Source organism: Sus scrofa, chromosome 5 (genome assembly GCF_054392235.1).
Source record: "Sus scrofa isolate SSC_HxYL_T2T_F1_AM1 chromosome 5, Sscrofa_HxYL_maternal_Yorkshire_Landrace_v2.0, whole genome shotgun sequence".
Lineage (NCBI taxonomy): Eukaryota > Metazoa > Chordata > Mammalia > Artiodactyla > Suidae > Sus > Sus scrofa.
Genome location: NC_139387.1, coordinates 25,988,613 through 26,015,037, shown reverse-complemented (window position 1 = coordinate 26,015,037; position 26,425 = coordinate 25,988,613). Strand labels below are relative to the sequence as shown.

Below are 26,425 nucleotides of genomic sequence, written 5' to 3'. Positions count from 1 at the left end.
GAGGTGCATTTATCTTTTTGAATGAAAGTTTTGTCCGGATATATGCCCAGGAATAGGATTGCTGGATCATATGGTAGTTCTACATCTAGTTTTCTTTTTTTTTTTTTTTTTTTCTTGTCTTTTGTCTTTTGTTGTTGTTGTTGTTGCTATTTCTTGGGCCGCTCCCGCGGCATATGGAGGTTCCCAGGCTAGGGGTTGAATCGGAGCTGTAGCCACCGGCCTACGCCAGAGCCACAGCAACGCAGGATCCGAGCCGCGTCTGCAACCTACACCACAGCTCACGGCAACGCCGGATCGTTAACCCACTGAGCAAGGGCAGGGACCGAACCCGCAACCTCATGGTTCCTAGTCGGATTCGTTAACCACTGCGCCACGACGGGAACTCCTACATCTGGTTTTCTGAAGTACCTCCATACTGTTTTCCATAGTGATTATAGCAAATGGTAACATTTTTTTGTGTGTGTCTTTTTGTCTTTTTAGAGCCGCACACGTGGCATATGGAGGTTCCCAGGCTAGGGGTCTAACTACAGCTGCCGGCCTATGCCACAGCCACAGCAGTGCCAGATCCCAGCCATGTCTGTGACCTACACCACAGTCCACGGCAATGCTGGATCCTTAACCCACTGAGCGAGGCCAGGGATCAAACCCACAACCTCATGGTTCCTAGTCCATTTCATTTCCGCTGTGCCATAACGGAAACTCCTCAAATGGTAACATTTTAAAAATTACAATCCCTACATGATGTCAGGCTGGACTTTAGAACCATGTTAATGTTTTTATGTATTCAAAAAATAACATTAAATCAATAAGGATACAGGAGCTGGGAGGATGCCAAGTTAAATGCTTACAGGAATAAAATGAAACAAACTGTGTTTCAAATGAATAATAAAAACACCCTGAATGGGAAGGAAGAAAACTAATGTTTGGAAGTTCCATACATTTTTTTCAGTTTAAAGTCAAAAAGAACCACAGGTAAATATTGAACTCCCAACAAGTAGATTGGGTTTTTTTAGTGCTATTGGTTTAGGAATTATAAAAATATGAAACATGTAATGACAGAAATGGTTTACAACTAATTGAATAAGAATTGATTCTTATAATAAGTAAAAAATAAAAGGGATGGAAATTTCAGCTTGTACATATAGATGAAATGGTAGAGTTAAAAATTGCCATTTTGGAGTTCCCGTCGTGGCGCAGTGGTTAACGAATCCGACTAGGAACCATGAGGTTGCAGGTTCGATCCCGGCCCTTGCTCAGTGTGTTAAGGATCCGGCATTGCCGTGAGCTGTGGTGTAGGTTGCAGACGCGGCTCGGATCCCATGTTGCTGTGGCTCTGGCGTAGGCTGGCGGCTACAGTTCCGATTCAACCCCTAGCCTGGGAACCTCCATATGCTGCTGGAGCAGCCCAAGAAGTGGCAAAAAAGACAAAAAAAAAAAAAAAATTGCCATTTGCAACCATCCTAGTTAGAACTGATTTTTAAAAAGAATTCTTAATAATTCGAGAGTTCATCTTGTGGCGCAGCAGAAATGAATGTGACTGGTATCCATGAGAATGCAGGTTTGATCCCTGGCCTCTGGCAGTTGCAGCTCCAATTTCACCCGTGGCCTGGGAACTTCCAAATGCCACAAGTGCAGCCCTAAAAGGAAAAAACAAACAAAACACACACACACACACACACACACACACACACACACACACACACACACTCCACATGCTAGCAATGCAAACACTACTGATTTAACTGAAGTGTGATAAAATTATATTTTTGAAGATAAAGGAAATGGTTAGGAAAGAGGTATAAAAAGGCTAAATTCTCATTTATTCTAAGAGGAAACTAATAAAGAATGTCTAAAATTAATAAATCAAGAAATAACAATGTATTATTCAGAAATACAGTGGTAAGAACCACATGTGCTATGGGTGCAGCCCTAAAAAGATTTTTTTAAAAATCATTTCTTTTTAAATAAGGAAGAACCATATTCAGAAAGAACTAGCAGATAGGCAGGAGAAAACAAAATCAAACATTTGCACTAAAAGTACCAGAGTACAGGCACAATGGGTTAATGATCTGGCCTTGCCACAGCTCAGTGGCATAGGTGGCAGATGCAGCTTAGATTCAGTCCCTGGCCTAACTTCCATATTCAATGGGTGCAGCTGAAAACAGAAAAAATAAAAATAAAGAAGTACCAAAGTACAGACCCATTTCAAATAAGGATAAACAGACCCACATATTTCCTTGAGCAGTAGTTTATCACAGCACAGAACAGCTATTTATTTACATAAAGAAAGAGCATCCAAAAAAGTTCAGTTGTTTTCTGTCTACTCTGTTTAATAGGGCAAGCAAGAAAGACTGATGAATTTTGGAAATAAACTGTCATCAAAAAATGGTTTAAAATAGTAACCTTTCATCACCTAAAGGAGTAAGCTTTGGATAATATACGGAATATAAAGATATTGGTTCTCAGATAGTGCCAGATAAGTGAGTTTAGGCAAGAAAGCTTGTTGTTATAAAAAGTATGGATTAGACATAAAGATTACTGAGACACTAACAATTTCAGATTTTTGTCTTCTTCGTTTGAAGAGCCACCAAAATAATTTTCTTTAGACTGCCTGCACTGGTTTGGGCCAAGATCTAGTCAGTATGTAGTCTGCCAGTGATGTAGGTAAATAAGACAGAGGGATGAAGAAAAATTGAGCATCCCAGCCAGCTGAGTACCGAGTGCGGGGATGCACAGATGTCAGAGCGTGTTCCATGCAGTCCGTGACCAGGTTCAGGTTTGTGCTACAACTAGACAGCCCTTGTTTCATAACATCGTGATCTGTATACAAAAAGAAAAATGGTGGTCAGCTACCTTATTCCTTATATTTTTAAGATCCTATTGCACACAGTCACAGAAGTCTAACTGCATTTAATTTCCTCAAGGATAGGCCGATCAGAACTCTGCTCCCCAGTATAATAGCTGTTAGCCATATGTAGCCAATGAGAACTTAAAATGAAGTTAGTATGATTGAAAACTGAATTTTTATTTTTATTTTATTTTATTATTTTTTATTTTTTGCTTTACACTCGAAGCATATGGAAATTCCCAAGCTAGGGGTCAAATTAGAGCTATAGCTGCTGGCCTACACCATAGCCACAGCAACGCAGGATCCAAGCTGCATCTGTGACCTATACCACATCTCATGCCAACGCTGGATCCTTAACCCACTGAGCGAGGCCAGGGATCAAACCCACATCCTCATGAATACTAGTCGGATTCATTTCCACGATGCCACAACAGGAACTCCCTGAATTTTTAATTTTTAAATAATTTGCATTTTAAAATGCAATTCTGTTACTGAAAATTTTTAAGTATGTTTGGAATAATATAGGTATGTGAATCTACCTTTTCAACTGGAAATTTTTTAACTTTTTTACTGAGATAACTCATGTCCATAAAAATCATCCGTTTAAAGTATACAAATACAAAGTTCCTACTGTGGCTCAGTGGAAACGAACTCAACTAGTATCCATGAGGATTGCCTTCCCTCTACCCCCAAAACTGCCATGTCATCAGAATGACATTTTTACACGAAACTGAACCATCTCACTCCTACAAGACTCCCATATGCTGCACATGAGGTCCAGCCTCTGGGAATGGCCAATAAGGCCCTGCAAATCTATATACACTTACTTCTCCCCACCTATGTACACTCTGTCCTCTCACAATAGAAGACTGCACTTTAGTTGAAAAGGCCTCCCACATCAGGCCTGACAAACTACTGAGGGGTGCTCCCTCTCAAGACCCAGAGGCTCCATGCCCCAACCACCTAAAACTTCCCTGGTGCTCAGGTAGCCAAGCCCATAGGTGACAAGGAAGGACCTCTTCCTCAACCACAACAGCTATCACCAAACCTACCACGAAGACACGGGACCTTCCTCAATTCCTCTTGGGAAGGCTTTGTTTAAGGAGCTTTGTTCTCAAAATATATGCCATTCATTCTCCACCAACCCTCTGCCCTTCTCATGCAAGGTTATCCATTATGCCATCAAAAGAGAAGCTCACAGGCATCAAAAAACTTCTGTCCATAGGTGTCCTTAATATGAGCAGGGACTTCTTTCCAGACTTGCTTCATTGCCTCTGAGGACTTCTGCACATCTGTCATTCCTGTTCTGAAGTAACCAGGTTCAACTATGCTGACTTTCACCCCAAAATGCTGAAGCTCACATCTAGGGAAAAAAAAAATCCTCAGGTTAACTTTTCTGACTGAAAGATACCACAATTTCAAAGTATTCAGAAAGAAAACAAAACAAAAAAAATAGTTATAAAAACACCTTTACTGAATAAAGGATAAAGAAATGGAGAAGAAAGAAAGAAATTTTTAAACATCCCTAGATGCAACAGTTGGTATAATTGATTATACCAATTACTATAACCATTCAATTCCACATCCACTTGTTCAACAGAGTTATTAAGTACCTACCAGGTGCTAGACACTAGAAACATGACAAATACAAGGAATAATAAATAAAATTAGCATTATTATGTCATATATTGTGATAGGTGTTTTACATACACCATCTCAGCAAATTAAGTATTTGTTCACCACCACAGAAAGCTCATAGTGGATGAGTCCAACAAGAAAACAAACAATTGCAATACAATTCAAAAGAATTATAAAGGTGTTCAAGGAGCTGCATAAGTAGAAAGGAGGATGTAGATTTTTCTAGGAGAGTCAGGGAAGGCTTCAGTGAGGAGAAATGTTTTAGTTGAACCTTGAAAGATAGAGGAAGTTTCCCAATAAAGAAAGAGATGGAGTAGAATACCAGGCAGTGGGAATTGCACATACAGAAGCAGTAGGCTATGAAAAATTACAATGTGTTCAAAGACTATTAGTGGATTGTGATATGGGCATTAAAATTACAGGTCATTATTGGTCATTCCAGAATATTTGGGTTCATTCCAAAAACATTTATCAGGGGCTGTGTATGTACCAGGCACTGTGCTAAGTGCTGCCTTAACCAGGTGAAGTCAAATGGCATAAGGGGTAGTTGTCAATGTAGAGGTTCAAGCAGCTTTTCTGGAGAAGATGAAACCCAAGCTGACATCAAGGGGAAATGTTTGAAACAATGGTCCGTAAGAATGTAAAACACAGGAGTTCCCATCGTGGTGCAGCGGTTAACGAATCAGACTAGGAACCATGAGGTTGCGGGTTCGGTCCCTGCCCTTGCTCAGTGGGTTAACGATGCGGCGTTGCCGTGAGCTGTGGTGTAGGTTGCAGATGCGGCTCAGATCCCGCGTTGCTGTGGCTCCGGTGGCTACAGCTCTGATTCAACCCCTAGCCTGGGAACCTCCATATGCCTTGGGAGCGGCCCAAGAAATAGCGAAAAAAAGACCAAAAAAAAAAAAAAAAAAGAACGTAAAACACAGAGCATCATGACTCTCTAAAACAGTGAGTAGTTCTCAAAGTATGGACCCCAGGTCAACAGCATAAGCATTTGGGAGCTTGTTAAAATGCAACTTATTGGGTCCTAGTCCAAATTTATTAAATCAGAAACTTAGGGTGAGAACCAACAATCTGTTTAAACAACCCCTTCAGGTGACTCTGAAGCATACAAAAAGTTAAGAACTGCTGTCTAAAGGAAAAGCCTCCCTTTGGGACCAAAATCTAAAACCTTCCAAGTTTGAGTTTCAGAAAATGATTCTCCAGGTGCTTGTGTGCTGGGGAAGAGGAAGGGGCTATGCGAGCCAGGGGGTACTTCTGCCCTCTATGTTTCACTTCCTCTTGCAGCTTTCTCACAGATTCCCAACACACCACACCTCCATCCCCTTTAAATCTCCAACACAAATGTGGGACAAAACTTCCTTTTCCTGTTTATATTTAGAGCAATAAAGGCAAACTGGAATTTTCTAAAGGAATTAAAAAGTGATTTAAAGGTTGGAAGGGCATATCTTTGCTTTTGGTCTGCGAATTAGTCAAGGAGTCCAAGAGTCATGAGTGGTGGTAAATTAGCAAGCAGCAGCCCTACCTACGGAGGTAGCCAGGGTGTTGAATAGGCAGGAAATCAGGCAAAGTATCTGCTACAGAGTAAGAACTCATGTAGTGTCCTAGGTTACTTCCCTATTCCACTCCTAAGCAGAAAATATAGTAAGAGCATTGCATTAGATATATATCAGTCATAGCATGTGGTAGGCTAAATAATGTCCCCTAAAGATATCAGGTCCTAACCCCTGGAACCTGTAAATGTTACTTTACGTGGCAAACATTTTGCAAGTGTGACTGAGTTATGGATCTTGAGATAGGGAGATTATGCCAAATCATCTGGACATGCCCTGAAAGCAATCACAACTATCCTTATAAAAGAGAAGCAGAGGTAGAGGTGAACATCAACAGAGGAAGAGAAGGCAATGTGATCACAGATACAGAGACTGGAGTGATGCAGCCACAAGCCAAGGGATGCTGGCAGCCACCGGAAGCTGGGAGAGGCAGGTAAAGGATTCTCTCCTAGAGCCTTCAGAAGGAACATGGACCTGTCAACGACTGATTTTGGCCCATTGATACTGATTTCAAGCTTCCAGACTCCAAAATGGTGAGAGAATAAATATGTATCATTAAGACACCATATACCATAAATTACATGTGGCAAATTATTACAGCAGCCATAGGAAGCTAATACATGGTGCCTATAATATATATAGTTCATTTCCAAGTAAAACTACCCTAGAGTCAGCCCTTGCTAAAGGGGAGTTTGTGTAGCACCATTTTGTCCCATCTGACTGCACTCATGTCTATAAGTGACTGGACCAAGAAGGGTACCTGATGGGAGGAGAGACCCTCTTAGAAATGGACAGCAACTCTGCCTGTTGCCTATATGGCATGGCAAATTACTGACCTCTGTGTGTCGGTTTCCCTAGATAAACAAACAATAAGGATAAAAATCCTTCCTCATTAGGTTGCTATGAAAATTAAATGATATAATAGATGTAAAGTATTCACAAAGTGCCTGACACATAACAAATGCAAAAAATATCCCATGATGTGATATCAACCAGTGCATGCAAAAAATGAACTCAACCAACAGGACAACAGGATTCTCTCTCTCAGAAATTAAAATGGAAAGGTAAATATAAAAAGAAGGAGCAGCTGTTAGAAGGGCATAAATCTGAAATGTAGTACTAAAAAAAAAAAAAAAAAAAAAAAGGAGGTAGAGGCAGGGCCATTGTGGTAAACTGAAGTTATAAGAAAGAAAAGAAGCTATTAAAGAAAAGATATAGAGAGTAAAGGGAGAGAAATGAGTTAGTCAAAAGCAGATGAGTTTCCACTGTGGTGCAGTAGGCTAAGAATCTGACCGAAGCAGTTTGGGTCACTGCAGAAGCATGGGTTCAATCCCCAGCCTGGTGCAGTAGATTAAAGAATCAGGTGTTGCTGCAGCTGCATCTTGGATTCAATCCCTGGCCCAGAAACGTTCATACGTCAAGGGTGCGGCCAAAAAAAACAAAAAGCAAAAACAGACTACTGATAATACCCACATAGCAGATTTGGGGAGTGATAAAGCAAGATAATGTAGACAAGTGACTAGCATGATGCCTAAGACATATGTAAGTGCCCAGTAGTTGCTTTTGTTTTAACTTGAGTGTTACCTCAGGACATCTGAAAAGGCTTCCACTCCATGCTTGGAGCTAGAGTAGACTGCTCCAAAGAAAGCAACTCTTCCCAGAATGCTGGAGACATTGACAATTCTCCCCTGTGCTTTCTTCACCAAGGGAAGCATGCTCAAGGTCACCTCTGTCACACCAATGAGGTTCACTTTGAGGGTATGTATCCAGGTCTCAGTCTTCAGCCACTCAGTGATGCACAGTGGGTGAAAAGTGCCTGCATTGTTGACCAGACCCCAGAGTCCTAAAACAATACAAGTCAAAGCAGGAGTTCAGTTTCAGACAAAACAACAGACCTTTACCTTGATCAGTCTTCCTGCTGAAAACAACTAAACGTGCTAGACAAAGTATATTTTTTCAACCTTCTTAAACATTTCTATCAGTAGGAAAGTAAAGAAAAGTGAGGCCAAATACTAAGAGAAAGCAGGAATCCAGAAAGCATAAACAGAATACTGATACTAGCTTTTGATTCGAGGGTATTTGCCAACCAGTGTGAACTTGAACTTCATTATTTATAGCCTCAAAAAACATATACGATAAGGAGTTGTGAAGTCCAGGGCCCACCTAAGGTAGGGAGTCTAATAAAAGACATTTTCTTCATTAAACTGGAATCTTAAATGACTACACCATCACTTTAAGGTTGGGACAGAAAGTCCTCCCACGGGACTGAAGGTAAAACTGTCTGTCATGAACTCTGGTGTTGGGGGAAGCAGGGAAGAATTGGCCCCAAAGACCAAAAAGAAAGGCAGATTTGGTGAATAATAAAATTTTTGAAAATAAATAAAATCAAACAAAGAGTCCTTCTTTAGATTTGGTTAGTTTAAGGTTCCAGCAAAATATCCAGATGAGAAAGCCAGCACGTAGTTGGGAATTCAGGGGTGAGGAACAAGAGATGATCTAGAAATCAAGGGCACAAAGGTAATAGATAAAACTATAGGTAAGTAGGGTCTATTCAGCATTTACTGAGCCCTTAACATGTACCAGGCAATATGTCAGAAACCGGAAATACAATAATGGGTAAGAGGGTCCATTTCCTCAAAGAACACTGTCTAACAGATGGGGAAACAGTAACAATAATGATAAACAATACAACAGAAATAAACTGCTATGCCCACCACAGAGGCCATGACTACCCATAACTCCTGACTCTGCCTGGGGGAGTCAAGAACAGCCTCAGGTAGGAGTAATATTTTAAAGTCAATTTTCAAAAAAAAAAGAGTTCCCGTCGTGGCGCAGTGGTTGGCCAATCTGACTGGGAACCATGAGGTTGCGGGCTCCATCCCTGGCCTTGCTCAGTGGGTTAACGATGCGGCGTTGCCGTGAGCTGTGGTGTAGGTCGCAGACGTGGCTCGGATTCTGCATTGCTGTGGCTCTGGCGTAGGCTGGCAGCTCAGCTCCGATTAGACCCCTGGCCTGGGAACCTCCATGTGCCATGGGAGCGGCCCAGGAAATAGCAAGAGACCAAAAAATAATAATAATAAAGTCAATTTTCAAATTTAAAGTAAAATAAAAAAAAATATTCTGCAATCCAAATGAAATAATTTTATTGCTAATTTGAAACTCCTAGGATGAATAGATATTTAGGAGATTCAATTAACAGGACCTATTGACGCATTAAACAGGGGGGAGAAGAATAAGGGGATCAAAGATGATTTGATTAATATCCAGAGAAAATGAAACTTAGCAAAGAGGGTTTATCCATAATTGCCAAAAACCAAAAACAACCAAGATGGCCTTCAGTAAGTGAATGGATAAAGCAAATTGTACATACAGTGGAATATTACTCAGCGATAAAAATAAATGAGCTATCAAACCACAGAAAGACATGGAGGGACCGTAAGTGCATATTGTGAAATGAAAGAAACCAGTCCAAGAGGTTATATACAATATCATTCCAGTATATGACATTTCAGAAAAGGCAAAGCTATGGAAACAGTAAAAAGCTAATTAGTTGCCAGGGTTTGGAGGGCAGTGGGAAGAGGAGATGAAGAGATAGAACACAGAGTATTTTTAGGGCAGTGAAATTATTATACATCATACCATAATATGTGATATTTTACATTTGGCAAAACCCATAGTGTGTACCACACAAAATGGACCCTAATGTAAGCTGTAACTTTAGCTTATCAGTAATGTAACAATATTGGTTCCTCAAATGTAATAAATGTAGCACACCAATGCAAGATGTTAATAATAAGGGAAGCTGTAAATGAGGGTTGTATATGGGAAATCTGTACTTCCAACTTTTCTATAAACCTGTAACTTCTCTAAAAAATACAGTCTATTAATTAGAAAAAAAGAGGACTGGATAAGCAATGAGGTCCTGCTGCATAGCACAGGGAACTATATCTAATCACTTACGATGGAACATGATGGAAGTTATTATGAGAAAATGTGTGTGTGTGTGTGTATATATGTGTGTGTGTGTGTGTGTGTGTGTGTGTGTGTGTGTGTGTGTGTGTGTGTGTGTATAACTGGGTCACTGTTGTACAGCAGAAATTAACAGAACATTGTAAATCCACTATAATAAAAAACTTAAAAATTAAAAGAGGAGGCCTAAAGGGTGACTTCAAGGAATGCCTATGTTTAAAGATGGTAGCCATGGGGAGAAGCACATTCTTAAGAACACCTTGAAAATTCTTCAAACATAATGAATTGTGGTTATAGGAGTTCCTGCTGTGGCACAGTGGGTTAAGAACCTATAGTGGCTCAGGTTGCTGTGGAGGTGTGGGTTTAATCCCCTGCCTGTCACAGTGAGTTAAGGATCTGGTGTTGCCATGGCTGTGGAGTAGGACATAGCTGCAGCTCCAATTCGATCCCTGGCCCAGGAACTTCCACATGCTACAGGTGTGACCCTAAAAAGAAAAAAAAAATTGTGGTTGTAAATATTTCACTTGCAAGGTGAGATAACAGCCTCAAATCTACAGGGTTCATTTTTCTTTTTCTTTTGGTTTGGCCGTGCTTGCAGCATGCAGAAGTTCCCTGGCCAAGGATGGAACCCACATCAAAGCAATGACAACACCTGATCCTTAACCACCTGCTGAGTCACCAGCGAAGTCCTAGGTTCATTTTTCAATGTAAACATTGTTAATGAAATGAAACACCACAGAAGATTACCACTGTCCTTCAAATGATAAAGTCAGCCTTTTAAACCCTGCTTTTGAGATTGAATATCTTCATGCCTTAGTAAATAAAAGAAGAAACTAATTATCCATACCTCTGTCCCCGACACGCTCCTTCACCCACTGGGTGGCTGCAGCAATGCTCTCTGTCTTGGTCACGTCCAAGAGCACCGTCTCCAGCCTGTCTGACGTCTGCTTCCTCAGCTGCTGGGCCCCCTGCTCCGTCAGACATGCAGCCAGGACCCTCAAGCCCCTCACATCCAGCTGCCTGGCCAGCAGGTTCCCGAAGCCCGAGTCACAGCCCGTGATGAAGACATACTTATCCCCAAGGTGGCTAACCATCTGCCTTTCCCGGTACCAGCGAAGGAGGTAGTACAGGCCCACGAGGACAGCCAGGTACAGCCACATGGTATGGGGGCCTCCTTCAAAAGAAAAAGAACAGCTTTCATCTTATTCCTTCTTTTTTTCCTTTAACCAATATTTACTGAGTATTTACTATGTGCCAAGCATTGTAGTAAGTACTGGGACTCTGTATTAATTAATAACTTGTCCTACCCCCTAGCCACGGTCTAGAGAGAGGAGTCAGGGAAGTAACCAAACAAATGCACTGCAATGTGTTAGGTGCCAAACTGAAGTATATAGAGCCTGATAAGGCCACAAAGGAGGGTGAGCCACTACCTGCCAAGTTAGAAAGAGCTTCACAGAGACAATGATTTGGGACCTACTTCTGACAAGACAGGTAAGAGTTGAAAAAATGGACAAAGACAAAAGGACATTCCAGGCAGCAATAATATGTACATGAATGAGTGGTGAGCAGCGGAAAACTTCCTGATACCTACAAGCAGTTCAGGTGATGTAGAGAGCATACAGAACAAGACATGCAAGTTGAAGTAGTGAAGAGAGAGACCAGGAAGGGTCCTGTGGGCCACACTAAGGAATCTGGACATTATAGGCAACAAGGGTGTGTCATTAGAAAGTATTAAACTAAAGAGTAAGATGGTATAGCACAGGGAACTGTGTGTGATTGGGCCACTTTGCTGTACAGCAGAAATTGAAGAAACATTGTAAGTCAACTATATTTTAATAAAAATAAAAATGAAGTAAGAACCAGTAAAAATAATAATAATAAAAAATAAAAACTGGGAGAAAAAAGAGTTAGATGGTTCAGATTTAGCTTTAGAAAGATCTGTCTCGGGAGTTCCCGTCGTGGCGCAGTGGTTAACGAATCCGACTAGGAACCATGAGGTTGCGGGTTCGATCCCTGCCCTTGCTCAGTGGGTTAACGATCCGGCATTGCCATGAGCTGTGGTGTAGGTTGCAGACGCGGCTCGGATCCTGCGTTGCTGTGGCTCTGGTGTAGGCTGGTGGCTACAGCTCCGATTAGACCCCTAGCCTGGGAACCTCCATATGCCGCGGGAGCAGCCCAAGAAATAGCAACAACAACAACAACAAAAAAGACAAAAAGAAAAAAAAAGAAAGATCTGTCTCACAGTGGGAGTGGAGGACAGACTAAACATGGGTAAGATGAAGGCAAAGAGATTAGTTAAGAGACCCAGCAGTTTGGGTGAATGAGACATTGCAGCCAAAGCAGTTTGTAAATGTAGACCAGTCAGATGCATTGTTGAAGTAAGTGTTCGGAGATGCCTACATTTCCATACATAGTTCTAAAGAAACATCCACCATTGGGGGGCAATCTGTAGTTGTTGGCTGAAATAATATATGATTTATAAAGTTACAGGTAGAGGTCAGAGATGTGCGTGGGCCACCTAGGACATCATAAGGTGTACACAGGGACCGCTTTAGCTTGGCTTTAAGGTCTTCCCAGTGCTCTGGCCCTTGTCTTCCTCCTGAGCCTTCTCTTTCACCAGATCTTTTTTGTACCTTACTCTTCAGTCATAATAAGCACCTTTCAGTATCCCACACAGTACAGGCTTTTCATGCCTTGGGTATACAATTCTCTCTACAATTTCTTCTTTCCCAGCTCTCATCCATTTGACAAATAACACTCACCTGTTAAGACTCCATTGAATCATCATTTTCATACACAAACATCAAATCAACATCTACTATGAGTCTGACACAGTGTTAGACACTGATATATAACTGAACAAAATAAGGCTCCATTATTCATTGAATTCATAGTCTAAGTGTAAAGACCAACAAGAAAACAATGCAGTATACAGTTGTTCCTTGGTATCCACCAGAGGATTAGTTCTAGGACTTTGCAGATACCAAAATCTGAGGATGCTTAAGTCCCTTATGTAAAATGCCATAGTGTTTGCAGATGACCTATGTACGTTCTCCTGTATACTTCAAATCATCTCTAGATTACTTAGAATAACTAACACAATGCAAAGGCTGTGTAAATAGTTGTAAATACAGTGTAAATGCTATGTAAATAGTTGTTGGCATGCAGCAAATTCAAGCTTTGTTTTTTGGAACTTTCCGGAATTTTTTTTCTAATATTTTTGATCCATGGTTGGTTGAATCTGCAGGTGGAGAACCATGGATACAGAAGGCTGACTGTAATAGAAGTAAGAGAATGATACTGTTGGAGCATTCAGGAGAGGCTTCCAAGCCAGTCTAGGGATATATGAGAAGATTCCTAGCAAGACTTATAACATGAGATCTAAAGCATAATAAAATAATAATAAGGCAGCTAATGCCTCCATAGCACTTGCTATGTATCAGACCCTGTTCAAAGCATTTTACATATATTACTGTATCGAATTCTCCCAATAGCCCTATAAGGCATGTCCTGTCATACCCCAATGTGTTGATTCAGATGCCAAAATAAAACTAGACATGCAGGGTTCTCATCGTAGCTCAGTGGTTAACGAATCCGACTAGGAACCATGAGGTTGCAGGTTCGATCCCTGCCCTTGCTCATTGGGTTAAGGATCCGGCATTGCCGTGAGCTGTGGTGTAGGTAGCAAATGCAGCTAGGATCCCATGTGGCTGTGGCTCTAGTGTAGGCCAGCAGCTACAGCTCTGATTAGACCCTAGCCTGGGAACCTCCATATTGCAGTGGAAGCGGCCCTAGAGAAGGCAAAAAGACCAAAAAAAAAAAAAAAAAACTAGACATGTAAGGGACTCATTGGTGGAAACACCTCTAAAGGAGGAGAGTGCAGGAATAGGTGGTAATACAGGTTGACACCTCCAAAAGAGAAAGGAGGATTAAAGAAGAAGAAACCTAAACTGAAGTTCAGCCCTGAGAAAGTCCCAGGTGGCGGTCCTTGAGCAAAGACTGCCAGTAGAGTCCCGCACTGGGCTGAACTGGTTGGAACTTTCAGTCCCACCTCCAGACTTTCAGAGAGGAGACGGGCTGGAGATTGAATTTAATCACTAATACCCGATGACTTGAATCAGTTATGCCTATATAATGAAGCCTCCATGAAAACCAAAAAAACAGGGTTCAGGGGAGTTCCCATTGTGGCTTAGCAGGTTAAGAACCTGACTAGTATCCATTAGGACACAGGTTCAATCTCAGTGGGTTAAGGATCGGGCATTACCTCGAGCTGCAGTCAGGGATACAGCTTGGATCTAGTGTTGCTGTAGCTGTGGTGTAGGCCACGGCCTAGGGCTCCAATACGACCCCTAGCCTGGGAACTTCCATATGCTGCAGGTGCTGCCCTAAAAAGACAAAAAAAAAAAAAAAAAAAAGGGTTCAGAGAGCTTCTGAGTGAACATGTAGAGATTCAGATGTGCTCAGAGAGGGCACAGAAGCTCGGCACCCTCTCCCCATACCTTGCCCTAAGCGTCTCCTCCATCTGGCTGTTCCTGAGTTATACCTTTTATAATAAACCAATAATCTGGTAAGTAAAATGTTTCAGAGTTCTGTGAGCCACTCTAGCAAATTAACTGAATCTAAGAATGGAGTGGTTGGATCCTCCAGTCTATAGCCAGTCTTTCAGAAGCACAGGTGATAATCTGAGCTTTCAACTAGTGTTTGAAGTGAGGGGTAAGAGAGTAGTCTTGTAGGACTGAACCCTTAATCTGTGGAATTGGATGCTGTTTCCTGGTAGTTAGTGTTAGAACTGAGTTGAACTGTGGGGCACCAAGCTGGTGTTGCAGAGAATTGCTTATTGTAATTGGGTCCAGAATCATTAAGGGTATAGGGAAATAAAATTGGTGGATCCAGTGAAAGGAAAAACAGTGGATAGAGACATTTAATTTCCCCTCCCTCCTCTTCCTCCTTTTCTTCCTTCCACCTCCCCATTCTCTCCCCTTCCCCCAGGCTTTCTGCGCTAATCTGAGAGCTCTGTGTTCTCTAGCCAGCTACCCAATTATTATTCTCTGGTGCAATGTAGGAACAGACAGAGCTTCACCCTGCCTGCTTATTGACTAAAGAGTAATTTCCTGATGCCAGTCAAAGATGAAAACCCATTGCCCGCTTTGGGGAGAAGCTTAGAACCTACATCCTCCCTAGGGATTACTATTCAACCATCACATAGCAAGAAGACTAAACTTGCAGAAGAGTTATGCCAGGCCAAGCCAAATCCTAAAACACAAGCCAAAGTTGAATGTCAGTCAAATAGTTGAAGATGCCTTGACTATTCAAGTATCTACATTCCTTGACCTGATTCTTTTTTTTTCTTTTTTTTTTTTTTGTCTTTTCATCTTTTCTAGGGCTGCACCTGTGGCATATGGAGGTTCCTAGGCTAGGGGTCTAATCAGAGCTGTAGCCACCAGCCTATGCCAGAGCCACAGCAACGCGGGATCCGAGCCGCGTCTGTGACCTACACCACAGCTCACGGCAATGCCGGATCCTTAACCCACTGAGCAAGGGCAGGGACCGAACCCACAACCTCATGGTTCCTAGTCGGATTCGTTAACCACTGTGCCACGACGGGAACTCCCTGACCTGATTATTTTCTGAGGCTCTCTCCTTAAGTACTCTCCAGCCAGATGTTTAGCCAGATACTCAATATATTCAAGATAGAATGTATCATATTTTCTCCTAAAACTGTTTCTCCTCCAGTATTCTCAATTTCTATTCATATTATTTTTTAGTCTTAAGGTGCTAACACTTCCTCTTTGTTGCCCCATGCATTCCCCTAGGAGACAAGACCACAGTGTCTATTTCTCTAGTATCTGGAGCACCTGTTCCCTCTTCTTCATTCCTATGGCCACATCCACTGTTCAAGCCTTCAACATTCAGTACCTCCTGCTTGGCTTATCATAGTCACATTCTCACTAGCCCCACAGTGTCAGACCCTTCCCTTCTCTGCACAGTAGTGTCTGGTTAATTTTCCTAAAGCACAGCTTAGTTGATGTCATTACCTGAAAAGCATTTAACCTATCAAATAAAATCTAAATCATCTAAATCCATGATAGGGCCTCAACCTTACCTGTTGCTCTTCCCACTCACACAGCCTGTATTCCCTCCAAGCAAAGAGCTTGCTGCTCTCCATTTATTTGTGCTCTGCTCTCTCCATGCTGCAGATCTGTGTTCTCACAATTCCCTTTGCCTGAAATGCCCTTCTTGCTTATCTATGCAGGTCACATACTACCTGTCCTGCAAGACTCACTTCTTCTATTTAAAACCTTCTCTGAATCATCAACAGCAGGTCTGCTTTCCCACAACAATCTATTCATACCTCTCTTATCTAACTCATCGCTCCAATTAAACTGGTGCTCCTAAGGCAGTTTTGTGACTGATTCATCTTTATAACTGAAAGCACCTACTTCAGGGCTTGGTCCAGTATATAATTGAACTGAGTTAATAATGATCACTTCTTTAAAAAAATTTAAAAATAGGGGAAAAAAAACAAACTAATGATCACTTTTCATGATCACTTCTAGAAGAGCCTATTTGTTTTTAACACATATTCAGAAAACAGTGCCACTGTACTCAATTGATTGACTATAATTATATGTCACCACTTCGTTCCCACATTATTTTTCTTTTTCTTTTTAGGGCCGCACCTACAGCATATGGAGGTTCCCAGGCTAGGGGTCCAGTCGGAGCTGCAGCTGCCAGCCTACACCACAGCCACAGCAATGCCAGATCTGAGCCTCGTCTGCGACCTACACCACAGCTCGTCGGATCCTTAACCCACTGAGCAAGGCCAGAGATCAAACCCACATCCTCATGGATCCTAGTCGGGTTCGTTACCACTAGGATAACAATAAAAATAGGGAACTCCTATTTTTCTTTTTCTTGAAGGTGGCAAGTACAGTATAATACATAGCAGTATTTTTATAAATTTTTTCTTTTTCTATAGCTATTTGGAAAGCGCCTAACTTCACAAAGATATACAGAAGAAGGTATAAGCCAAGATTGTGCTTATTCAATCTGACTAGTCTGCCTCGTACCTGGATACAGAGCTTTTGACTAGTCTTTGGCTTCTCCATCTTCCTCACTCTTCATATTCAGTCACATTCCAAACCCCAAAGATTCTTTAATATTATCTCTCACATCTCTGCCCTTCCTTATATTCTAGTTTTGACCTTCACTCTTCTCATCTGGCCAAATGCCTCCTAAATTGTCCCCCCACTTCCAGTTCATTCTATACACCACTACTGGATTAATTTTTCTCAAGCCCAGTCTTGGTCATGTTATTCCCTTTTAGCTGTCCCCAGTGGCCCACTAAATGAAGGATAAACTCCTCACCAGATGATTCAAGGCCTTCTACCGATAGTCCAGCTCACACATGTCAGCTTGCAGCCAGGTTAGGAAACTCAGTTTCTCAAACCTGCTAGTGTATTTTGGCTCCTGGAGCTTTGCTCTTGATATTTCCTCTATTGTTCGCTTTAAAACAAACATTAATTAGATACCAACTCTGTACCAAATCCTGGCTAAGTGCTGAGAATACAAAGATGAGTGGAACCTGACATCTACCCTTTAGGAGCCCACAAAACTAGTGAAGGATTTAAAAATAGAAATATATTATCAAGAAAATGTCTGGAGTTCCCGTCGTGGCTCAGTGGTTAACAAATCCAACTAGGAACCGTGAGGTGGCAGGTTCGATCCCTGGCCTTGCTCAGTGGGTTAAGGATCCGGCGTTGCTGTGAGCTGTGGTGTAGGTCACAGACGAGGCTCGGATCTGGCATTGCTGTGGCTATGGTATAGGCTGACAGCTGCAGCTCCGATTGCACCCCTAGCCTGGGAACCTCCATATGCCGTGGGAGCGGCCTTAGAAAAGGCAAAAAGACAAAAAAAAAAAAAAAAGAAAAAGAAAAGAAGATGTGAGTGTTCCAAGCTCCCCCCAAAGGAAGGCAATCTTGCCTGAAATACTTCTATATTTTGTTTGTTACTTCCTTGTATCACCCCCTTTCTGCCTATTAAAAAACCTGCCACTTTTTACAGTTCCTTCAGGTGCTTTTCTACTTGCTAGATGGAATGCTGCCTGATTCATGAATCATTGAATAAAAGAAATTAGATCTTCAAGTTGAAAAAAGAAAGAAAATGTGGGAATTCCCATCATTGGAACTAGTATCCATCAAGACATGGGTTCAGTCCCTGGCCTTGCTCAGTAGGTTAAGGATCTGGCATTGCCGTGAACTGCGGTATAGGTTGCAGACATGGCTCAGATCCCTCATTGCTGTGGCTGTGGTGCAGGCGGGCAGCCGCAGCTCTGATTCGACCCCTAGCCTGAGAACCTCCATATGCCACAGGTGCAGCCCTAAAAAGATTAAAAAAAAAAAAAAAAAAAAAAAAATATATATATATATATATATATATATATATATATATATATGTGGAAACAACAAGAAAAAGTGCTTGTCCTTGCCTAAGGTGTCAGGGAAGAAGTAGTATTAGAGGTGAACAGAAGCTTAGCACACTGAGCAGAATGAAGGGAAGACTATCCCAGGCAGCAGGAATAGGATGTGAGATGGCAGAGAAGTTTATAAGGCTACAGGCCATGGAGTAGCAAGAAATGATGCTGGAAAGATAGTTAGGGGCCTACTAAGGTTGGTATGCTAAAGAATATAGATTATGTCCTGCATTTTGTCATTCATGCACTTAATAAACATTTTTTGAGCACCCACTACGTGCCAGGCACCGTGTTAGGTGCTGACCCCCCACACACTACTGATGGGAATGTAAAATGGTAGTTGCTTTGGAACCTTGAAAACATTATGCTCAGTTGCAAAAGACTACATATTGTATGACTCAATTTATATGAAATTCAAAAATGGGAGTTGCCATCGTGGCAAGCGGTTAATAAACCTAACCATGAGGATGTAGGTTCGAACCCTGCCCTTGCTCAGCGGGTCGGGGATCTAGCATTGCTGTGAGCTGTAGTATAAGTTGAAGACACAGCTCAGATCCCGCACAGCTGTGGCTGTGGTGTAGGCCTGCAGCTACAGCTCTGATTCGACCCCTAGCCGGGAAACCTCCATATGTCTCAGGTACAACCCTAAAAAAAAGCAAAAAAAAAAGGCAGTATGGTACTGGAATAAAGATAAACTAATGGAACAGAATCAAGAGCCCAGAAATAAACCCACATGTACCCACATATATGGTCAACTTATATTTGATAAAGGAATATTCAATGGGGAAAGGATAGTCTCTTCAATAAATGGTGTTGGCATAGTCACATGCAAAAGAAGGAAACTAGACCCTATTTTCACCACTCACAGAAATTAATTCAAAACAGATTAAATACTTAAATGTAACACCTGAAACCATAAAACACCTAAAAGAAAACATAGGAGTTTGTGTTGTGGCTCAGTGGTAACAAATCCGACTAGTATCCATGAGGATGAAGGTTCTATCCCTGGCCTTGCTCAGTGGGTTAGGGATTAGGCATTGCCACAAGCTGCAGTGTAGGTCACAGACTCGGCTTGGCTCTGGCATTGCTGTGGCTTTGGTGTAGGCCGGCTGTAGCTCTTGATTCGGCCCCTAGCCTGGGAACTTCCATATGCCATGGGTGCAGCCATTAAAAGCAAAAAAAAAATTACAGAATTAAAGAAAACATAGGGAAAAATTCCTTGATGTTGGTCTTGGCAATAGTATTTTGGATATGATACCAAAGGCAAAAGCAAGAAAAGAAAAAATAAGTGGGACTACATCCAACTAAAAAGCTTCTACACAACCAAAGTAAAAATCAACAAAATGGAAAGGCAATCTATAGGATGAGAGAAAATACCTGCAAACCATATACCTGAGAAGGAGTTAATATCCTAAATATATAAGGAACTCATACAACTCAATAGCAAAAAAAGAAAAAAAGTCAATTAAAAAATGGGTAGATGGAGTTCCCAATGTGGGTTAAGAACCCAACAAAGTATCCATGAGGATACAGGTTCCATCCCTGGCCTCGCCCAGTGGGTTAAGGATCCGATGTTGCTGAAAGCTGTGCCTAGGTTGTGGATGCAGTTCGGATCTAGCATTGCAGTGGCTGTGGCGTAAGCTGCCAGCTGCAGCTCCAATTTGACCCTTACCCTGGGATTTCCATATGCCGAAGGCGTGGCTCTAAAAAGACCAAAAACAAAAACAAAAAAAAATGGGCAGAGCTGATAAACATTTTTCCAAAGAAGTTATATAAATGGCCAACAGGTACATAAAAGATGCTCAATATCACTAATGATCAGGGAAATGTAAATCAAAACCACGAGGAAAAAAAAAAAAAAAAGGCCACACTGAGATATCACTACATGCCTGCTAGAATGGCTATTATCAAAAAGACAAGAAAAGAGACCCCTGTGGCTCAGCACATTAAGGAACCAGCATTGTCCCTGCTGTAGCTCAGGTCACTGCTGTGGCGCAAGTTTAATCCCAGGCCCAGGAATTTTCACATGCTGTATGCAGCCAAAAAAAGACAAGAAATAACAAGTTTTTGCAAGAATGGAAAGGGAAAAAAATCCACCTATATTATCAGTCCCCAGGCAGAACAACCAGAAGAACCTGAAGGAGATTGGGGAAAAGAAAGGGAAAGCCTGGGAGAGGCCTCAGGGAGATGAACAGTACTGAGAGTTGGACTCTGCTTAGCAGGTGTCTTTGATCTGAAGGTGTCCTTGGACTGAAGATGCTCAAATCCAAACATGACTCTGTAGATGTTTCCCCTGAACCTTTTCTTTACCAACAGTAAAGCTGGTGAAGTCATTGGCCCATTCTATCTTGGAGACTTCATCCTGGGAATATATACAATGAACTATACAGGTCATCTGGCCATCCCCCAGTCTGAGATACCCTTTCTGCTCTCCCCACTTAGCAGAGTGGGCTCTTCTCCAATGGAAGGTTATTTATTTTTGAGAATGGGGCAGTATAAGTATGGGGAGGGGGGAGAGAAGCTAAAGGAAAAAGAAAGCTAGGCATGAAAAAAATATGAGGAGGTGTGCAGGGGTTCCAGGAGGAAATAGAAACAGCTTAATCTCTGCCTAAGCATCTACCAGTATGTCCCTTCTTTGTTTCTCCCTCCCTGTTACCAGATCTCATTGTCACCACCCCACATCTTGATCAGTGACAGAGCCGCAGGGAGGAAGCAGGAAGATTTGGGGCCCATAAATTGACCTCTCTGATGCTTTGGAATCTGGGGCGATCACAGGGTCCCTAGCCACTGGTGTGGACATTAGAAATGTAAATATCCACTAATATTTCTAATTGGTTTCTCTACAACCTGTAAACACAGTAAAAACTTCCCCACATAGCCATTTGTGCTTGACATGTGCTGAAGACTCTCATATCCAAACCTGTTTTAGGCTTCCATGATTTTTCTCTTGAGCAATAGTGCAGAATGTATTTCATTTGTCAGAAAAAAAAATATTTTTTTGGAGCCTATTAATGATACCATTAAGACTATTCCTGGGAGTTCCCATTGTGGTTCAGTAGAAACGAATCCGACTAGTATCCATGAGGATGTGGGTTCGATCCCTGGCCTCACTCAGTGGGTCAGGGATCCGGCATTGACGTGAGCTGCCTTGCTGTGGCTGTGGTATAGGCTGGCAGCTGTAGCTCCAATTTGACCCCTAGCCTGGTAACTTTCGTATGCCACACATGCGGCCCTAAAAAAAACAAAAAAAGAGTATTCCCTTCCTGCTTTTCCTTTTCTTCCTTTCCAAAAAATCTCTCTGGGAGTTTCCGTCGTGGCACAGTGGTTAATGAATCTGACTAGGAACCATGAGGTTGTGGGTTCGATCCCGGCCCTTGCTCAGTGGGTTAAGGATCCAGTGTTGCCATGAGCTGTGGTGTAGGTCGCAGACGCGGCTTGGATCCTGGGTTGCTGTGGCTCTGGCGTAGGCTGGCGTCAACAGCTCCGATTAGACCCCTAGCCTGGGAACCTCCATATGCCGCGGGAGCGGCCCAACAAATGGCAAAAAACAAAAAAAAAATCTCTGCATGATTTTTTGTGGACAACAGAATCACCCCCCCCCCACCCTGATTTTGTGGACAACATAGAATCATGAGCATGGATTCTGGGGCCACATTACCTGGGTTCAAATTCAGCCATTACTATTTACTTGCTTTGTGGCCTTGGGCAAGTGAATTAGCCTCTCTGTACCTATGTCCTCATCTTGAACATGAGAAAGGACACTTAGAGTTCCCATTGTGGTGCAGTGGTTAACGAATCCGACTAGGAACCATGAGGTTGTGGGTTCAATCCCTGGCCTTTCTCAGTGGGTTAAGGATCCAGTGTTGCTGTCAGCTGTGATGTAGGTTGAATTGAGGCTTGGATCCTGAGTTGCTGTGGGCCTGGCGTAGGCCAGCGGCTACAGCTCTGATTAGACCCCTAGCCTGGGAACCTCCATATGCCATGGGTGCAGCCCTAGAAAAAAAATAAAAAACAAAAAAACTTTAAAAAACACTGCATCTATACACTATGCAAGATCCTGCACAATAAATACTGTCCTGCATTTACTACAAGAAAATATTTTACCCTTTCTAAGTAAATGGTACACTTTTTTATTTTATTTATTTATTATTTTTTTTTTGGTTGCACCTGGGACACGTGAACATTCCCCAGGCCAGAGGCTGAATCCAAGCCACAGATGGTTCCTGCTGGTGCACAGTGGCCTAAGAATCTGACTGCAGGGTGTTCGCTTTGTGGCTCAGCAGGTTAAGAATCCAACTAGTATCCATGAGAATGTGGGTTGGATCCTTTAACCCACTGTATCAGGCCAAGGACTGAATCCATGCCTCTGCAACAACTTAAGCCGCTGCAGTTGGATTCTTTTATTCTGTAGCTGCCAACCTACACCACAGCCACAACAACACCAGATCTGAGCTGCATATGCAACTTACATAGCAGCTCATGGCAACATCAGATCCTTAATCCACTAAGCAAGGCCAGGGATCCAACCCACATTCTCATGGATACTAGTTGGATTCTTAACCTGCTGAGCCACAATGGGAACACCCTGCAGTCAGATTCTTAACCCACTGTGCCCCAGCAGGAACTTCCATATATGTAACTTTTACTTTAGGTTACCTCAAACTTTTTGAAAATGCTACATTTATCCAAGAATAAAACTTAACAGATTCTCCAATATCAGCCTCATTCCAAAAGCTGACTCAATATATATGTATGACTGAGTCACTTTGCTGTACAGCATAAATTGGTAAATAAACTATACTTTAATAAAAAATAATAATAATTTTTTAAAAAGCTGAGCCAATCCCTCTACCAAGTGGGAAAAAATTAGCAAATACTCTAGCAGCTGATGCCTTGAACTGACATTTTATATACTTATATATAAAATACTTCATTGCATATCAGTATATAAGATTCCACAAAAAGAAAGGAAAAATATTACCTGAGAAATGCTTGTTTGGGAGTAGATGTCAGATTTCAAACACTTCTGATTTAACTGCCTTTGAATTTTACTTCTCTGTTCTCCAAAGGATTAGAAATGTAACAAGTGAGAAGGAAATACTGAGACTATGAAACCTTTGTTTACTGGCCACGTGGGTCTAAAAAAAAAAAAAAAAAAAAAAAAAAGGATAAGATTTCACCACTTCCACTTCAAATAGTTCACTCACAGTGGGAGATGGGGGTGCGGTTAGGGTAGGACCCAAACTAGATCACAGAAGCTTCGGCAACACAATTCTCATGGCTTAGTTACCCAAAATTTTGCTTACCCAAAATTTCACAAACTTACCCCACAGCTCCCAGCATTAACCATAAAAGAGCTGGTTTTTCATACCATCAAAAAGCCCAATTTACAGAGCATACCCAGGGTCCTATCTGTAAGTAAAAAATCACACCCAACTTCTAACTGATATTTCTCAAACTGTAAAAGAATAAAGTAAAAAACAAAACAAAACAGAGAAGACAATGGTGATGAAATTTCATCCATAAATCAAAGTTGAAGGGTTTTTTTATTTTTCAAATTTATTGACATAAAGGTTGCTCATGGTATTTTGGGGGAGGGGGAGGGATCAGAGACCATGTCATTAATTTTTTTCTCCCCAGAGCCTAGCTAAATGCCCAAAATGCATATTTTCATTAAATGTTCATGTAATAAATGAATAAGTTAAAGAATGACAGAATGAATCATATCTTCCCAAAGAGATAATCCTTTTATATGGAAAAAATATTCAGAATAACAATAGGAGTTGGACTGGAGTCCATGAGGTAGGTGTCCAAGCCTGCAAAGAACTTGGGGAGAGAGACCTAGGGCTGACATTACCCAAAAAGGCTGACAGTAGATGTAAGTAGCAAATGTTAAAGAGAATGGGAGATACTGTAGGGTTTGAAGGACAAAGGGGTTTTGCACCTATGAGAATGAAAGTACAAACCGAATGCCAATACTGCCTCCCAGTGACCCTTGGGATAAAAGCCTCTGTACTGAAGCACTTTCACAAAATAATAGCTTTCTCACGTTGAGTGGTTCTGAGCTATGAGTTGTGCCAGGCACCTCTTAACCTCTCATTTAACCCTCACAACAACCCCTTGTAGACAGAGAACATGAAGCTTAGCAGTTAATTGCACTGGAACCAGAATGTCTGGCTCTCCCACTACAGACTTTGTGACCCTGGACAAACTACTTAAGTTCTCTACATATGTCCCATCTGTAAAATATGGATAATATTAGTATCTATCACATACATCCTTGACAACATAGCAAATGCTATCTAAATGTCAGCTATCATTAAACCCTTTTGCCTGATAAAAACTAATGTTAAATAAATCAAGCATACATAGGAACTCAATGCATATAACTTCCTTTGCTTTCTCCTCTTAAATCTTAACGCCCTAAAGCATGCCCCTTTAGTGGTCCTGAAATTTAAATAGAAGACTCTCAAATAGCCCAAAAAAGTCAGTTCCTAAAGGCAGCAATAAGGAATCTCCATTAAAGAAACGGAGAAACCTCCATTAAAAAGCCTATTAAAAAGTGTGGTTCCACAAAAGAGAACTCTACAGGGCACTCTTGGTGCTATTAGAGTGAATCCCTTTCCAGCAAGGGATTCACCCAAAACAGGAAGCACAGGGATTGTGAAAATCAGCTAAGATTTATATAGTATTTCTAGGAATACTCAAGTAAGTATGATCTGCCCAGTGCCTAGTTTGACCACTTTGCCTATGCAAGATGAAGGGCCATGATCACTTTCAAATTAGGCTAATAATAACCCACTAGAGAGCAGAGAATACTCTCCTTGCTTTCCTACTATTATTGTGAAAATAATGGTTTTCAAATGACACAGCACTGGGGTGATTATCAGACTGCCCACCTCAGTCCACATTTGTAATGAAATGTATCTACCTGGTAAGACTGACTGGCAGATGTGCATGTCAAGAGTAAACAGGCTTCTTTCAAATTTGTAAAGCACTCCATGATTTTGCAAGCTTCCTCTGATTTTAGTATTCCTGGGTGTTCTGTTTAAGCGACAGTGTAGAAACAAACGATGACCAGACCATATAAAAAAACAGAACTCTGACCCACAACCTCTCCAATGCCTACCTAGGAAACCAACCCCCTTATCTATATAATAAATAGCCCAAGAAGTCAGGCTGCTTTAAGTCAGACTTGTAGGAAATCAAACTAAAGTCTCTAGTGATATTCCAGGAAGCCAAATACCCTACATAACAATCCATCCAACATAGCCAGTACTTGATTAATAACTGACAGCTTCCCTAATTTTTGTCCCCACTCTCAATTTAGGACCAACCGCAGAAAGCCAAATATGCACCCCTAACCTATCACATAGGTCACATAGGATACCCCGCTCTGAGGTAGCCCACAGACAGCTTCCCCATAACAAATAGCTTTGCATTAGAAAAAGAGTGAAACCTGCCCCCCCAAAGCTTTCTCCCCTCCTCTGCCTGCGTTTGAGCCTTTGCCAAAATGTAATGTGATGTGGCTGACTCTATACATGGCAAGCTCTTGAATGAATAGCTTTTGCTTTTCTTATTTGGTTGGTCATCATTTATTTCCACATACTGGACCTAGTTATTCTATGAAGAACCAATTTCCAAACCCTCTTTAAAAAGATACTGGTTAACATTGTTTAAATGTGTTGTTTCTAAAACAGTCATAAAGTTAGCAGATAACATCTTTTTCACTTCATCTTAATAACCTTAATATGTTCCATGGCTCACCTTTCCGCAGATCTCCCTGCAATGAGCACGGCTTCCTTCTACCCACCAGAGAAGTGGACCTACATGTTAAATCTGTGAGTGAAGACCGTAGTAGCGCTCCCACACCCAAGCCAACCTCCAAAAGAGAACTACAATTCCCAACAGCCCCTGCAGATGGCTGGCCGCTGCCACTACGCG

At 41.7% G+C, this 26,425-nt stretch overlaps 1 protein-coding gene across 3 annotated transcripts in view; it reads right to left on the bottom strand.

Annotated features, from left to right (window-relative positions):
- Nucleotides 1–1,737: 1,737 nt before the first annotated feature.
- The window catches only part of HSD17B6 (hydroxysteroid 17-beta dehydrogenase 6), a 56,220-nt gene continuing 31,532 nt past the window's right edge, over nucleotides 1,738–26,425 (bottom strand). Inside the window, exons 1-6 of one of the 3 annotated variants that reach the window (XM_003355459.5) lie at nucleotides 26,249–26,374; nucleotides 23,463–23,619; nucleotides 10,856–11,182; nucleotides 7,624–7,882; nucleotides 4,048–4,211; nucleotides 1,738–2,820 (exon numbers count right to left, since the gene is read on the bottom strand). In XM_003355459.5, coding sequence (XP_003355507.1) covers nucleotides 2,603–2,820; nucleotides 4,048–4,211; nucleotides 7,624–7,882; nucleotides 10,856–11,168 — 954 coding nt within the window. In that variant the 5' untranslated portion in view covers nucleotides 11,169–11,182; nucleotides 23,463–23,619; nucleotides 26,249–26,374 and the 3' untranslated portion in view covers nucleotides 1,738–2,602. Of the gene's footprint in view, nucleotides 2,821–4,047; nucleotides 4,212–7,623; nucleotides 7,883–10,855; nucleotides 11,183–16,111; nucleotides 16,212–23,462; nucleotides 23,620–26,248; nucleotides 26,375–26,425 lie in introns of those variants that run through there. The other 2 variants (XM_084956071.1, XM_005663895.4) reach the window with 2 other exon arrangements.